The 13,590-nt window shown below is 51.1% G+C and overlaps 1 protein-coding gene across 2 annotated transcripts in view; it reads left to right on the top strand.

Moving 5' to 3' along the window:
• The first annotated feature begins 67 nt into the window (after positions 1-67).
• Positions 68-13,590, top strand: part of LOC122365702 (collagen alpha-2(IV) chain-like) — a 45,341-nt gene continuing 31,818 nt past the window's right edge. For both annotated transcript variants that reach the window (XM_043337133.1, XM_043337134.1), the window contains exons 1-2: positions 68-222; positions 2,985-3,033. In XM_043337133.1, the coding sequence (XP_043193068.1) occupies positions 188-222; positions 2,985-3,033 (84 nt within the window). In that variant the 5' untranslated portion in view covers positions 68-187. The remainder of the gene's footprint in view (positions 223-2,984; positions 3,034-13,590) is intronic.

The raw sequence follows: 13,590 nt of genomic DNA, 5'->3' as shown, positions 1-13,590 counted from the left end.
ACTATTTTCATGTGGGCGTGCCGGCGCGTCGGTGGCGGCGCGGCGCCGTGCGGCGACCAGAACTGGGGCGTGCGCGCCGGCGGCGGGTGTAGGGCGGTGTCGCTCGCACTACAGTTCGGCCCGGCCCGACTCGGCTTCCGCGGCATGTGCTAGTGAGGAGCGGACAGCCCAGAGCAGACCGCACGCCATGGCGGTCGTCCGACTGCGCTCCGCAGTGCTGGGGTGAGTCTCGGCGCCAGTCCGGGGGGATGGGCGATACCTAAAGGGTCAGGTGGGGAGGGGTGCTGGCCACAGCGGGTCATGATGCATGAGACGGGCTCATGGTATTTGAGGCACACCATGATGGTTGATGTTATTATGCCCATTTTTTGTCGTTTTTCTGTTCAAACGTGATGGTTTCTGAGCGACATTATTTTTAATAGATGTGCTTGCTTCAGCCTGCCATCACGTCGCAACGTTAACTGCTGTTATGTTCGACGATGATCAATTGATCAATCATTATCATCATGAAGAGTGGTGTTACCTAAAAATGCAACATGCACGCAACGAGAGCGTCATGAATTTAGATCTGTCGCAGACTATAAACATAAATAGTAATTATAAGTAGCTATCAAATAATACGTGATACCAATAGGTACTACGACAAAATCCTCTATCTAAAATACATTTATGAAGAACAACGGTGATCTCAAGCAGCACAGTTTCAGTTCCAGCTCATGACTAACCGTGCAATTACTGGCCATGCTCCAGATTCAGCGCTCTGTTAACCTGAACAGTACCTAATGCAGAGTGCCAAAGTTCATGTCCGGCGCCGCGTTGCTCCGTTTTCCATCACCACATTCCTCCCTTTTCCCGCGTTCCTTCTATCCGTCTCCCATATTCTCGTCGGATGTGTTTGCTTTTGTTAGAGTTCAGTCCCCTCGCTTACCATCTGGCCATTTTCCGGGTAGTTGTGTGTTTTCATAAGACTTCAAGCGCCGATTTTCCAAGACGAAACCGTAGTTTTGAGGGAAGTGGTAGTTTCGTCTAGTTATAGCTCACTTATGCCTCGCTTGAAATGCATCTAATACGGCTCCCATGTTGGTCAAAGCCAAAGATTGAAACCAAATAACTGAGCGAGAATGGTGCATGCCAGTATGTAAATAATCAGACATGATTTAGTTTTATTCACGATCGATGGCAACACAAGTCTAATTCCTAAAACCAAATTGGTTTTAGGAACCAAATTGGTATTGGTTTTAGGAATTTGACTTGTGTTGCCATCGATCGTGCATGCCAGCAATTATAAGTCTCAGACCGTGAATAGATTTGAGTGGATGAATATCCTTACATTTTTGTAGAGACGCCGTAATAATTTCAGATCAAGGTCAGGCCTTGTTATCAGAGGTCATGGTGCGGCAATGAGATTGCAATGCTGTTTGTTGTGATATAAGGTCTTGATAAGAATCCTATCGAATGTAACGCCTTTGAAGGCAAAGTACGATATATAATTTTATTTATTGTGTTTTTCAGTTGCTAAAAAACAGCTAGTTTTCTGATGTTTGTAATTTAGTTTTATAGTAACCGAAACAACTATACATCTAATCACTGACCTACTCAGCATTTTTTAAAACAAACTTTTTTGTCACTTCCTTTTAGCTGTCATAAGTCAACAAAAAGACGCAGCTTCATTTTAGTTTAGCCTGAAGTATCTATTGCTCGAAGCTAGAGACCTGTAAATGGTTTTGTCTGCTAGGTGGATAAAACCTGCAGAAAGCGGTCGGGGAGTCGGCTGAACCATGTCATATATAACCAAAATTCATCATAAGCGTCAATTCCACGCAACATTTGGGAACTTGATGTCGTAGTCATTGAATGACTCGATGGTTTGAATATAATATATCTGCAAGCTTACAATTTTCAACCTTCTACCATTCATCGAAACGTTTATCACGACCTTCTTTATATAAAATGTCCTTTGCAGGAGTAGATTATTTCTAGAAAGTTTGCATTTCTTTTCCATTTATATTTCTCTATGGTTGCCCACCTATGTATATTAACGAAGTGAGCTCCGTTTCCGGCGTGGGTCGCTCCAATTGATGTCTTCTCAGAAATGACGACATGGCATGTGCAACGGTATTTGACTGAGATAGTTCACTCTTGAGACAACCATAAATGCTTCGTCTCCAAGTGTCAGCGGATCTTGGTACTGGGGCTCGAAATAAAGCACAAAAAAGATGTGACCCTATAAGTATAGACCTTGACCTAAAAGCCACAAAGGTATTATATGTCAGTGTGTCACCCCACTCTGCACAACAGTCTTGTTCTGGAACTATCGCGATAATTTGCTTCCTCCACAAAAAACATGCCTGGAGCATCCCGGTGTTTAAACCGTCTTTAGGTCTGAAACTGTTTATATGCGTTCGATATCTCTTGGATAATATGCCAACCCAACACAAAAGATAAAAGAACAATTGATCGGCCTTTTTGAGCAGAGCAGTAAAATGAGCTGTGAATCATTATCTACCAATATAAATTGTCACCCGGTATCAGTAGACTGTGACTAGACTGGAGTAGTCCATGAATGGTCAGTGCCAGTAGTCTGGTCCTCCGAAGTCCCGGCGCCAACAGCCAAACTGTCCTCCGCACGCCGAACTGTTTATAATGTGCTGGAATTTCCAGACCCGGCCGGCTTGTTTAATCGGGGCCGAGCCGACACATAAAAAATGCAAGAGCCCTCTATCATGAAAAGACATATACGCCATATACTTTGCAGTGTGCACGTATGCTGTAAAACGGTAACTAAAATGTGTCGTAATAAGCGTCATGAACTGCAGATGTTTGTGCTGAGCCGGAAATTGTTACATTGCTTTATCTTTCAATTGATCTGGCCAGATAACTTTCTTTTAACCTTCAGTTTGGTTTTATCGTAAAGCAAATTTGCTTTCGGAATGCAGCGCGTCTCGCTCTGGCGTTTCGTTTCTGATTGTTCTCCTTTTTCGCAGAGTGTCCGCGCTGCTCGCTCTGCTCTGCTCGACCGGTGTTGCCGAGCCGGTAAGTACTCGTCACCCCTTTACCGCTACTCTGACATACATACGATAGTCCGCGGCCAACTTAACCCGTGCGTTGTGTAGAATCCGGGCCAGTTCGACGTCCCCAAAATGTCAAAACGGTGAACCAGCTTAATGACCTCTTTCCTAACCGCTCGGATGACCATTTGGGCCTAAACATAACCCATTTCATCAAGCTGAGTGACCGGCGTTCTTGTAGTCCAGTAGTCAGTCTCGTAGTCCTGTCCCGTATCCATCAACACGACTTTCTGAGTGAATCCCCTTCTTAAATCCTTACAGTGAATCCTGTTTGTCTTAGATTGTGCCCTTCCACGGATGGCTTCTCTTCACGTCTGTCTACTGTCTACTAATAAGCGGCCGTCTCAGACGTGTCCGTGCGGGAGCCTGCAGCGGCTGTTTACGGCAGATCTGCAGCGAATTCCGACCGCGATGTCCCGGTCCACCGACTCCGCCCTCCGCGGACACAGCCACCGGCTGGCGGCGACTGATGAGATCATCATTTGCGTGACCTCAGCTGGCCTGTCCTTCGTCCCGTCGCGCCGCCGCAGCGTCTCGCAGGCGTCACTGCCTGGTTTTTGTCGAGCGACTCGCGCTGCCCGCGTCCGGCTGAGTCGCCGGGCATAGCATGCTACGCTCGGACCGACACGTCGAGCCTCGACCATCGTTCACAAATCGCGACATCTAGCGGCCCGCGGTCGGACCGTCCCGTCGGTTTCGATAACGGCGGTATGATAGCACGACTAAACGCGCCCTGGTTTTCCGAAATGGTTCTGGGGAGCGGTTTGGCCACCGTGAGCGCTCCCCGGTGAAACATGTTTCAAGTGGTATCCTCGTGGTCAGGGGACGAGGGACGACTCGACAGAAATGCGGCGGTAGGGTGTCTCGAAGCAGCCGGACACGAACGGGGCAGGGGTTTGATCGTTTCCACATGTGTCCGCGCGGTTAGGGAGGCAGGATTTGCGGCAGGGGACACGTATTCGGGGAGGGGTGGCCGGTGGGAGAGGATCGGATGTCCCCCAGACCGGGAAACCGGCCGTGCCTGTCGACATGTCATGGACAATTTGTGTGCCCATCAATTGTCACTGCCGAGGGGATGATTTAAAGAAAACAGGCAGCGGCACCGAGTGCCCGCCGAAAGTATGTCATCGGCCAGTTGCGGTTTTTGCGTTAGTGGGGAGTGGGGATCAGTGCAGTGAAGAGGGAGGGAGCGAGAAAGAGAGAGAGAGAGAGAGAGAGAGAGAGAGAGAGAGAGAGAGAGAGAGAGAGAGAGAGAGATAGAGAGAGAGAGAGAGAGAGTGAGAGAGAGAGAGAGAGAGAGAGAGAGAGAGAGAGAGAGAGAGAGAGAGAGAGAGAGAGAGAGAGAGAGAGAGAGAGAGAGAGAGAGAGAGAGAGAGAGAGAGAGAGAGAGAGAGAGAGAGAGAGAGAGAGAGAGAGAGAGAGAGAGAGAGAGAGAAAGGGAGAGAGAAAGAAGAGAAAAATAATATTTTCACGATAAATCTGGTTAAATTATGTTGATACATATACCATCTAATGTGTCCCAACAAATAACTGACATGAACACAGGCTGCATCTTTATCGGAACGTCATGTTTTACTTCGCTTTCCGACCTCGTATAAACCCGCCGCTTCATCTGGCAGCAGCGCCTGGCTCCGCTGACAGCTATCCTGACCTGTCCCACTCTGCGCTGCTGTGACACGGCCCTATCTGGGCTGTCACCTGGCCGTCACCAGCTGTCACGCTCGCACACACGCGGACACCGCGCGTCTGTCACGGCCTGCACCTTTTCCGCGCCCTGTCGGCTGGCTGAACGGTGGATGAGGCTACCTGAGCAGAGCGGGGGAGGGGACATCCGTCTCATCCGTCAGCTGTAAATTGAGCCGAACCAACTCCATCCAGCCGGGGGACTCGATCGAATGAGACCAGTCAGCTCTGAGACCGAGTATGTGGTGTCGCTTGGCGGTGACTGATCGGGATGGAAATGTGTGCTCCGACACGTCTCCTTGCCATCAAAAGTGCTTCGATGAATGTGTATTTTTTTTCTCTCGCACATGCATGTAAGTAAAATTATTTTAATCTGGGCTTTACTGCAAATAAATGCAAATGGTTTGAGCATCTGATCTACTCAAACCACAAATTGGTTTCTCAATTCACTCCCACTTAAACTTAAAAGAAAATTACTGATGGTAAAACGACCATAACTAAACCCCTTGCCGGTGCGAGACGCGCTATTTCTGTCGTTTCTACCCCACACGCGCCCATCGCCACTGGGTAGGGCCGCTGTCCTGGATCCTGCCGTCTCTGTTCACTGTCTGTCAGCAGCCGTCAGTCCGCCTTCCCCTCCAGTCAGCTGAGATCCTGGCAGCCCTCAGCACCTCTGGGTGGCAAATGTGCTCTCGAAAACACACACACGCACATACAAACACCTGGGTAGATGCGAGGTGGTAAAAGACGGGAAATTCTTAGACGTCAGCGGTCGATTAAAGGGACCCTCCCACCTTAACATTAGATTTGAGTTGAGATAGCCAAAATGGGGTCCCTGGCTCACAATTACCGGTTTCGGCACTCACAACATCGAGAAATGCCTTAAATCGGAAATATTGAATTTCAAAATTGCAGCATTTTGATTCAGAGGGGCTAATGCATAGGAATACCCCTCTGAATGTGTGACGTCAGCGCAGATATCTAACGATTTTTAAATGTTTGACTAAAACGATTTGTAGCACGCGGTGGTATATGCTGCTTTGCGCGCAACAAATGCCGCACTTTCAAATAAAGTCGCTGGGAACAGCGGAGATCCAAAAAAGTAAACAAAAGTAAAAGTCTAATATCTTGAAAACCGGTGAATATTTTTCGATGAAATTTGGTAGATATTCGTTTTTGCTCTTTCGGAACTGAGCGACATCACTTTCATGCCATTTCATTAACTTTTTTGAAGGTGGGAGGGTCCCTTTAAGCAGACATTCACATCTTGTTACGGCATTCGCACAGCAGAAACAGTGGGACAAAGTAAGACATCGCGAAGTATTTTCCAAACAAAATTATTAGCTCAGGGCCTTGATTATCGCTTTTAACTTCTGAACAGCGGTCGCCAGTCGCTACTTCGTTTTTCTGAAAGCTAACGCAAGCGAGACACCGAACCTTGCTTGTTTATAGAGGTGCACAGCTTCATTTGTCACCGCCATTGCTGAAATCTATCAACATGCCAGCGCAATGGCCTCTCAGCTCGCGGCGGCACGTGTGGCCCAGTGTTGCGCCACTGCGCCCTGATGAGGGCCGTCCAGCCACGCGCCCGACTCCGTCCGGGCTGCCCGTGACCGCCGCCGGGCTCCGCCGGCTCCTGTGGGCTCCTCCTGTGGGATCTACTCCCCTCCAACACGTGCCCCGGCCGTGATGAATTGGCGCGCTATTTGTGGCGCCAACGGCGCCGGCGGACGGCCGCTATGGGGACATCGGCCCCCGCGGGCGGGGAGCAGGTCCGCGACCCCCGAGTGAAGTTCACCGCCCGGCGTGGCCCAGAACCTGTCCCGCGGTGCGGATCACCTGTTCAGGTGCGCCGTCACGTGTCTTGGCGGTGATAGACAGATTGACTGAATGAATCTGGGTGATGCGAAAATGGCGCGTGGAGCTATAATAAACCGTTTCTGGCAGCTACGAAGCAAGTGTCGTAATGAAAACGTGGGTGTTTTAAGTCACTGACCCGATAGTTGACACGCGAGCATCATGTGTTGTGAATCAATAAGTCAAATGGCATTTTTCCGCTCTATCTCTGCTTACGTGGGCTGCTTTGTGGTAGAGTGCTATCATATCGATGCTCCTCTTTGTAGGAAAAAGTTACTTAGTTGTGTAGTCTAACTAGCGCATGGTGCCATTATTTCACCACAGAACGTACCGTCCGCATTTTCCAAATTATTGGCTCATTATTCACCAGCCAGCAGCAAACAGGCGGTTTTGCCCTCCCTTTCCGTCCTTATCCGCGTTTGTCTTCACATTTTCTTTTGCCCTCAACTGTTGCCAACAAGTGAAACTTCGAGAGATAATGGAACAAAAACGTTCTTATTTAGATGCAGATGGGTGGGCACAAATGAACCTCAGAGATATTCCAAAAGCTTTCGAATGACTTCACCTGGCAAGGTCGACTAGCAATTTTTTTCTCGATTTTGCTGAAATGCTAAACCATAAATTGCGGAACTGATAGTTGGTGGAACTGATGACACAGCATGTTTAAATTTGGAAGAGAATTTCTTATGATGCACTCTAAAACAAGCTCTTGGTGAAAGTTCAAAAGTTAAATTTTGCACCTAGTTATCTTTTCACGTCTACTTAAGCTTTCTAGACACCCTTGTAACGGTGTCCCCTATAACAATGACACAATCACTGACAAAGCCCGGCTGGTGTGAGTCGAGTACCGAGGGAGGGAGGGAGGGGAAGGACATCCGTCCGGGCCGACACTGGCCGGTCGGTCCTCTGCCGACCCGAGCTGGCAGCTGGGACCGGCGCACCGACCGGGGCGCCACCTGGGCCGGTCCGTGCCGGACGTCCGCACCGGGAACACCGTCCTATCTGAGTCGCCGGAGACGAGCAGCGAGTTTTTACTAGAGTACGGCGACCGCTGCCGAGCAGCAACAGCCCCGAGGCTGCAGAGGCGGGGAGGTTCGGTGTTAGAGCAGGCTGCAGCGGCGGCGGTCACTGGGAGAGACGCCGGGAAGTGGAAGAGAGAGAGGAGACCCGTGGGAGAGACGAAGTGGATAAACCAATAGATAGGATAGACGTAGAGAGGGAGGAGAGAGTGAGGAGGCAGTCAGCCTGACAGTCAGCCACTGGGTGTGAGGCGGGGGTGGCTTAACGGTCGTGCCATTCTCTGCACTGGTGCACGACAGGGCCTATCATCCCATGATGTCCGCCGGCTCTGCAGAGACCGTTCGGGACACTGTCGGTGTTATGGTCCCTGCAGTCTGCACTCGTCTGGGAGATGGCTGGTCGTCTGGGATAGGAGGTTCATTGTCAACACTCGGTAGTGGACCGCTGCGCCGGCTGTCATGCAAGTCTGGGTGAAAGAGTAATAACAGATAAATTTATTAAATGGAACATCTGGAATATCACAATTTGTCACGAGAACAATATCATATTTTTCTTGAACATTTGTAACGTTAAGTTTTTACGTAAGTACTTAATTAGCGATAATCGTTACTGTCAACCATTCACAAAAGTGCTAAGTTCCGATGGCCTAAAATGATTGTCATGATTTTATGTAGCTCACAATTTAGGCTGTCAGTGTCAACAATGACTAGCAGCATCATTTATCTCTCGCCACTAAAATTTGCAACCTCAGGCTTTCAATGAGGCCGTCCGAATGAAGTCTGATCATCAAATCATTGGCCGCTCTATCAAAGTCAAAGTCCGTGCAGCCGAGGTCCAACCCAAGGCAGCGTGCAGACACGAGTTGTGGACAGTCTCATTGTGCTCCACTTAGAGGGTCAGTTATCCAATTGGTGACGGTGATGTGACCGGCATCTCGACCCTCTCTCTCTGGGTGGGTCTGCGTACGTACGTGAGGTCGAGGAAGGCGACAGAATCGTGGATTACGTCCAGGAGTCGGGAGACGGAATAATTATGTGTGAAGTTTTCAGGCTGGGCTGGAGACATGAGTTATCAATTCATGTTTTGTTCCAGCGGGTGTATCTTTACTTTTTTTAATTACAGTGCCGACAGGTATCCACCCGTTATTTGCAACAAAATTTCCTTTCACACTTAACATATCAAAGTTCACCTTTGAAATGGATCCATGTGATCGGCTTTCATCTCCCCGAACGCTGCACGGCTTCTGTCGCAGATGCCGCCACATCCTGGAAACCGACGCCAGGCGATGTTGCATGCCTTCGATCTGACGTCAATGGCGGCGCTTCTGCAGGCGGCGCCGCGGCCGGGAAAGTGACCTCACCCGACAGATGACACTCGTGGTCTGCGCCCGTCACAGGGCGCGCGACACCCACACTCGCGTACACCGCTCTGTTATTACTGACGCTTATATGCTGTGCTGTTCATAGCCGATGGCTTCTTGGAAGGATGCAGCTGCAGAGCTGATGTGGTTAGTGCCTAGTGGTAACTAGATTGAAAAACAAGAGCATGATCGCTGATCTAGCGTTGCCGAGGATTCGTGCTCAGAAATTTAGATCCTATTGTTTTTCCGGGTCCTAAATAACTTCGCAGAACAGCATTGATCTGCAGCTCGGAGGCATCACTTTTTGATCCCATGGCTAGCCTCTTTCTTGCCTTCATGATCTTAATCGACCTTTTCCCTAGCCGCCGCCCACTTTGACCTCTGCCCCCTCGAGCTGTGCCGGCTGCGGTGCCTCTCGGACGTGCCTGGGGGCATATAGCCGAGTCAGCCGGCCGGACCTGCTCACTGCTTTATCACCTCGCCTCGCCATGCTGGCCGGAAAGGGCCGCACTGGGCGGCTGGTGGACGTGCCACATGCCCGCGAGGACCCCGCCGGACATACCACGTGCAACATGTCACGGGCCATTACTGCTTAGTGCAACTGTATAGCGCAATGGCTTGGGTTAGTGCATGCATGTATGTCTCTTCGTGCTTGGGTTACGGCAAGATCAGCCCGTACCGATTTCGAGAGCAGCTTCATGACGCCCTAGGCATTCTCTAGCCACAACGAGCAGCACGATGACTTACTTAGCTCCAGTCACCGCCCTAAGCGCACCTGCCGCTCAGGTATTTCTGTCGATACACTCTCGCCTCCCACTCGGCTTTGGCTCAGCCGCCAGCTCGTGGCTGTGGCATCCCGCCTTCCGGCGTCGGTCCTCTGCCTCTCGCGAGATGCGACCCAGTTTCGCGTGCAGCTCAACCGCAAACAGAGCTTCCGATTCGGCTCGTAGGCGCTGCCAAAAGTCTGGCGGACGGCCAGGCCAGAATGCTGGCGCACTTGGGCTCGTTGGAGGCAGAAGGCACGCACGTCCTGCCGGGCGGGAGGGCGGTGTGGTCGACCTGTCAGCTGATCTCCGGTACAGAGCTGTCGGCTGTGTGAAGTCGACATGCTCGTCCTGCTGGAGACGGCGCCCCGGACAGCTGACATGCACGCCAGGTCGTGTTGAGCACGGCGGACGAGTGATAACAATGCTTGGAGCGCGGTAATGACCAGGGAGCGTGAAAAAGGCTCCGTGAGGTGGAAGGAGAGATGTGAGAATATTGCAAATGGGAAAGATGGCTAAACAAAGGTTCCGACTTCCGAATGTGTGTTTATCGGCTTCTGAGTCGTAAGAAGAGTTGGGCTGTATGTCATATCGTGCTGGTTGTGCATTTCATTAATATCTGGACCACCAAAAGCAAGGATGCAAACCAACCTGTCGAGAGTTCATGCGCCATAATGATTCGATTGAGCTTTTAATATGCTGATGCGCTCTTATGGGGACTGGGACAGTAAAAGGAAAGACAGTGCATTGATGTCGTCCTGTCAGCTCTGACGCTTGCCGCGTCCGTCACCGATCTGTCCGTCCTGGCGCACCGCGTGACAGCGCTCTGACTCAGCCTGTTTGTCTGTGTGTCTGACCGGCTCGGCCACGGTGACACGACACGCCGAGGTGTCACCGAGCCGGCGGCGAACTAAAAACACGACCCCGCCGCCCCCACCCCCGCCCCCGCCCGGCGGCGTCTCAGTGCCCGGCGCCCACGCTCCGGGCACATCCGCCCGCGGGCGCACGCCCACGGGACGGCGCCGTGGCGGCCATACGTCACGGACCTTGCAGTCCATATGGCGCGGACGGCAACACCCACACGACAAAGGCCGGGCTACCACCCACACCGAGAGGAACCACGCCACCCACATCCCACACCACATGGATCATGCTGTACGGTGCTCAGCGCTCACTGCTCACGACAAGACGAGACGACCGACGCCGACCCGTGTGCTCTCCGTGACCGAGTCACTGGGGACGCCCGCGGCACTTTATCGCCGGCGTTGGGTCTCTGAGGGACCGCGCACTCCCGTCTCCGTCAGTCTCAGATGACGCCGGACATGACAGAGAGGCAGCGGCGACTGTGACGGTGACGGAGCCTGTCAGATTCAGTCAGTGTGTGACGGTGTCCCTGGCTGCGTTCCTGTCGGCTGGAAGGGTCGCTGAGGCCGCGGTGGTCGCGGCGGGTCGCCGAAGAAGTCTGGTCTGGTGGCTGCGGTCGCCCAGACGGGGACCAGACACCGGCAGCCTCCTCAGAGGGCTGCAGCCGCCAGCGGAAATAGCAGCCGGGGGTCACAGAGAGGATGGGGAGGGGGAGGCTGTCCGCCCTGAACCGGCTGACCTGGGGAGGGAGGGGGCGGCACACGGCCAACAGGGATGCCGACCTCAGTGATGTCACTGTCCAGATGATCTCAGAAAAGCAGCGTGAATCGTTTCAATGGCGCCCCAGTTCGATTTGTGCGAAAAGCAATATTCTCATTTTACATCTTTCGTCACAATGGAATGTGACTGATGAAATGTGACCTGTCACAATTGAATAAGTGAACATTTAACGGTGCGAAAATGCACTATGATAGGTATCTGGTATACATATTACCTATACCTATCTTTGTTGCCTTAGATCGCACGACGCACGATTAAGAACTGTTGTTTCCACAATAACGGGCGAACAGCATCAACTATCACCATTTATCTCCGTATAGTCACATTTTATTTCTTTCAGCATTTTCATCATTACGCCATACCTATACCTACTTGCTATAACTTAACCGTGATCGCAAAAACTCTTTAGAAGTGGACATCAACTGGTGAAAAGCCTGCAGAGCAATCGCAATATTTGTCTTTCAAATACCCCAGGAAGCTGATCACAATCTATGAAAACAAACTGCCTGCTGCTGTTCTGTTTATTTGGGAACAGCTGGCGCTAGAGTTGCCTTGTCGGACGGAGCGCTTCTGTATCGATGATATCATCCGTTGCTATCGGTAACCCCTTGAGACAGATCCGCTCTCTTTGCCCCGTCCACCTCGTGATTTCTCTTGCCTTTGCATTAGACGCGAACAAAATATACGTCTTGGCGGTGCGTTACGAGTACGAGACCTGTTTTATTCTAATTTGATCTATTCTGTTTTCTCATCAAATCATATGCGACCTACGGAAAGTGTCTATTGATTACGTCATCAATTTTATATTGGCTAACCGTATTTCTACACTATATATGCATCTCCGAGAGGACAATGAAGCTCTCTGATACCGATATGCGGTCGGGTCGCCGCGCTGTCTCCCCTCTGCACGGCTGAATGACATCCACTGCTGTCATCCGTCGCGTAGTTCCTGTCCCGTCGCTACTCCAATGCAACCGTGGAGTGTCAGAGCTTGACACGATATAGTGCTGCCGTAAGTGTCAGCAGGGCAGGGCCGTAGTCCATTGTTCAATCGTGGAGAGACGGGCAGTCTGTGAATGGAACTGTGGAAGTCCACGCAGCGGCAAACGCTGGACTGGCAGTGCAGGACGGTCTTGCAATTTCAGCACATTTGCCAGGCCTTCTGCCTGTGTTAAGACTTTTTTATGACAGTTTTTTTTTGCGTTTGACAGCTAAATGGCAAAGGTTATATTTTATGCAACTAATTAAGCTTGGAAAGGTGTCTTCTAAATCCTCAATAGGTATGTTATAGATTTCCTATAGCTGCAACGTGCATCTGCGCTGTCCGTCTTTGTCAAACCGCTCGGATTCACCGTCTTTCCGTTTCGTCTGGATCAGACTCCTCCGCGCCGCCACTTCCGGCTTCTGAGAGCCGCGTCTGCGGCCAGAATTGGAGCACGGCTCGCTGTGACGGCTTCACGGAGCACCGCGACGCACAACACGTGCTGCCGACTAGCCACGCGCCGCTCCTCTCCGCTCCTTCCCCACCCTCCCACCCCTCCCGCCCCGCTCCCTCGGTCCGACGTTGCTGCTGCACGACGTCCGTCGCTTGGCGAGCGTGCGCCGTGCGCGGTGAAAGGGTATCGGCTGAGTGTCGGGTGACCACCGGCCGATGGCTGGTCACTCGATCCCCGCCAGTGGCCAGTGTGCTTGCCTGTGTGTTGCCACGCTCGGCGTGCGTTACCACTGGACCAGTTCGGGTGGTGGTAACACCACTTGCGAGCCGAGGGAGGGGAGCATACCGCGCCGTGCAACCGAATGAATTGTGCATTGTGCAACGTGTGCGTATTATAGTTGTTTGAGATGCTCAAATGGCTGCGCAGTCTATGAAACATACGCAAACATTTGAAGTTAATTTGAAATGCCTGCGCTCTGCCCGTTGCCACTTCGACTTCGGTACGAACGTTGAATTGAATCACTACCTAATTGTGCTAATATGACCCATTTCATTCATTTTCTTTATAGCTGAAACATTAATAGGTACTGCGCTAGCTGCTCAGCAAATAACTATGTATATATTCAACTGCTCCGGCCTTCGTTGTTCGTTTACAAAATAACTTATCATAATTCATATGTGCCTTTCTACATGCACAAGCGAATTTATAGCCCATGTCCTACAAAGTTGAACAACCCATAAAGAAAGTGTAACTAGTGC

The sequence above is a fragment of the Amphibalanus amphitrite genome, unplaced genomic scaffold (assembly GCF_019059575.1).
Source record: "Amphibalanus amphitrite isolate SeventyFive unplaced genomic scaffold, NRLGWU_Aamphi_draft 000758F_arrow, whole genome shotgun sequence".
In the NCBI taxonomy this organism is placed as follows: domain Eukaryota; kingdom Metazoa; phylum Arthropoda; class Thecostraca; order Balanomorpha; family Balanidae; genus Amphibalanus; species Amphibalanus amphitrite.
This window is presented reverse-complemented; position numbering and strand designations above follow the sequence as displayed.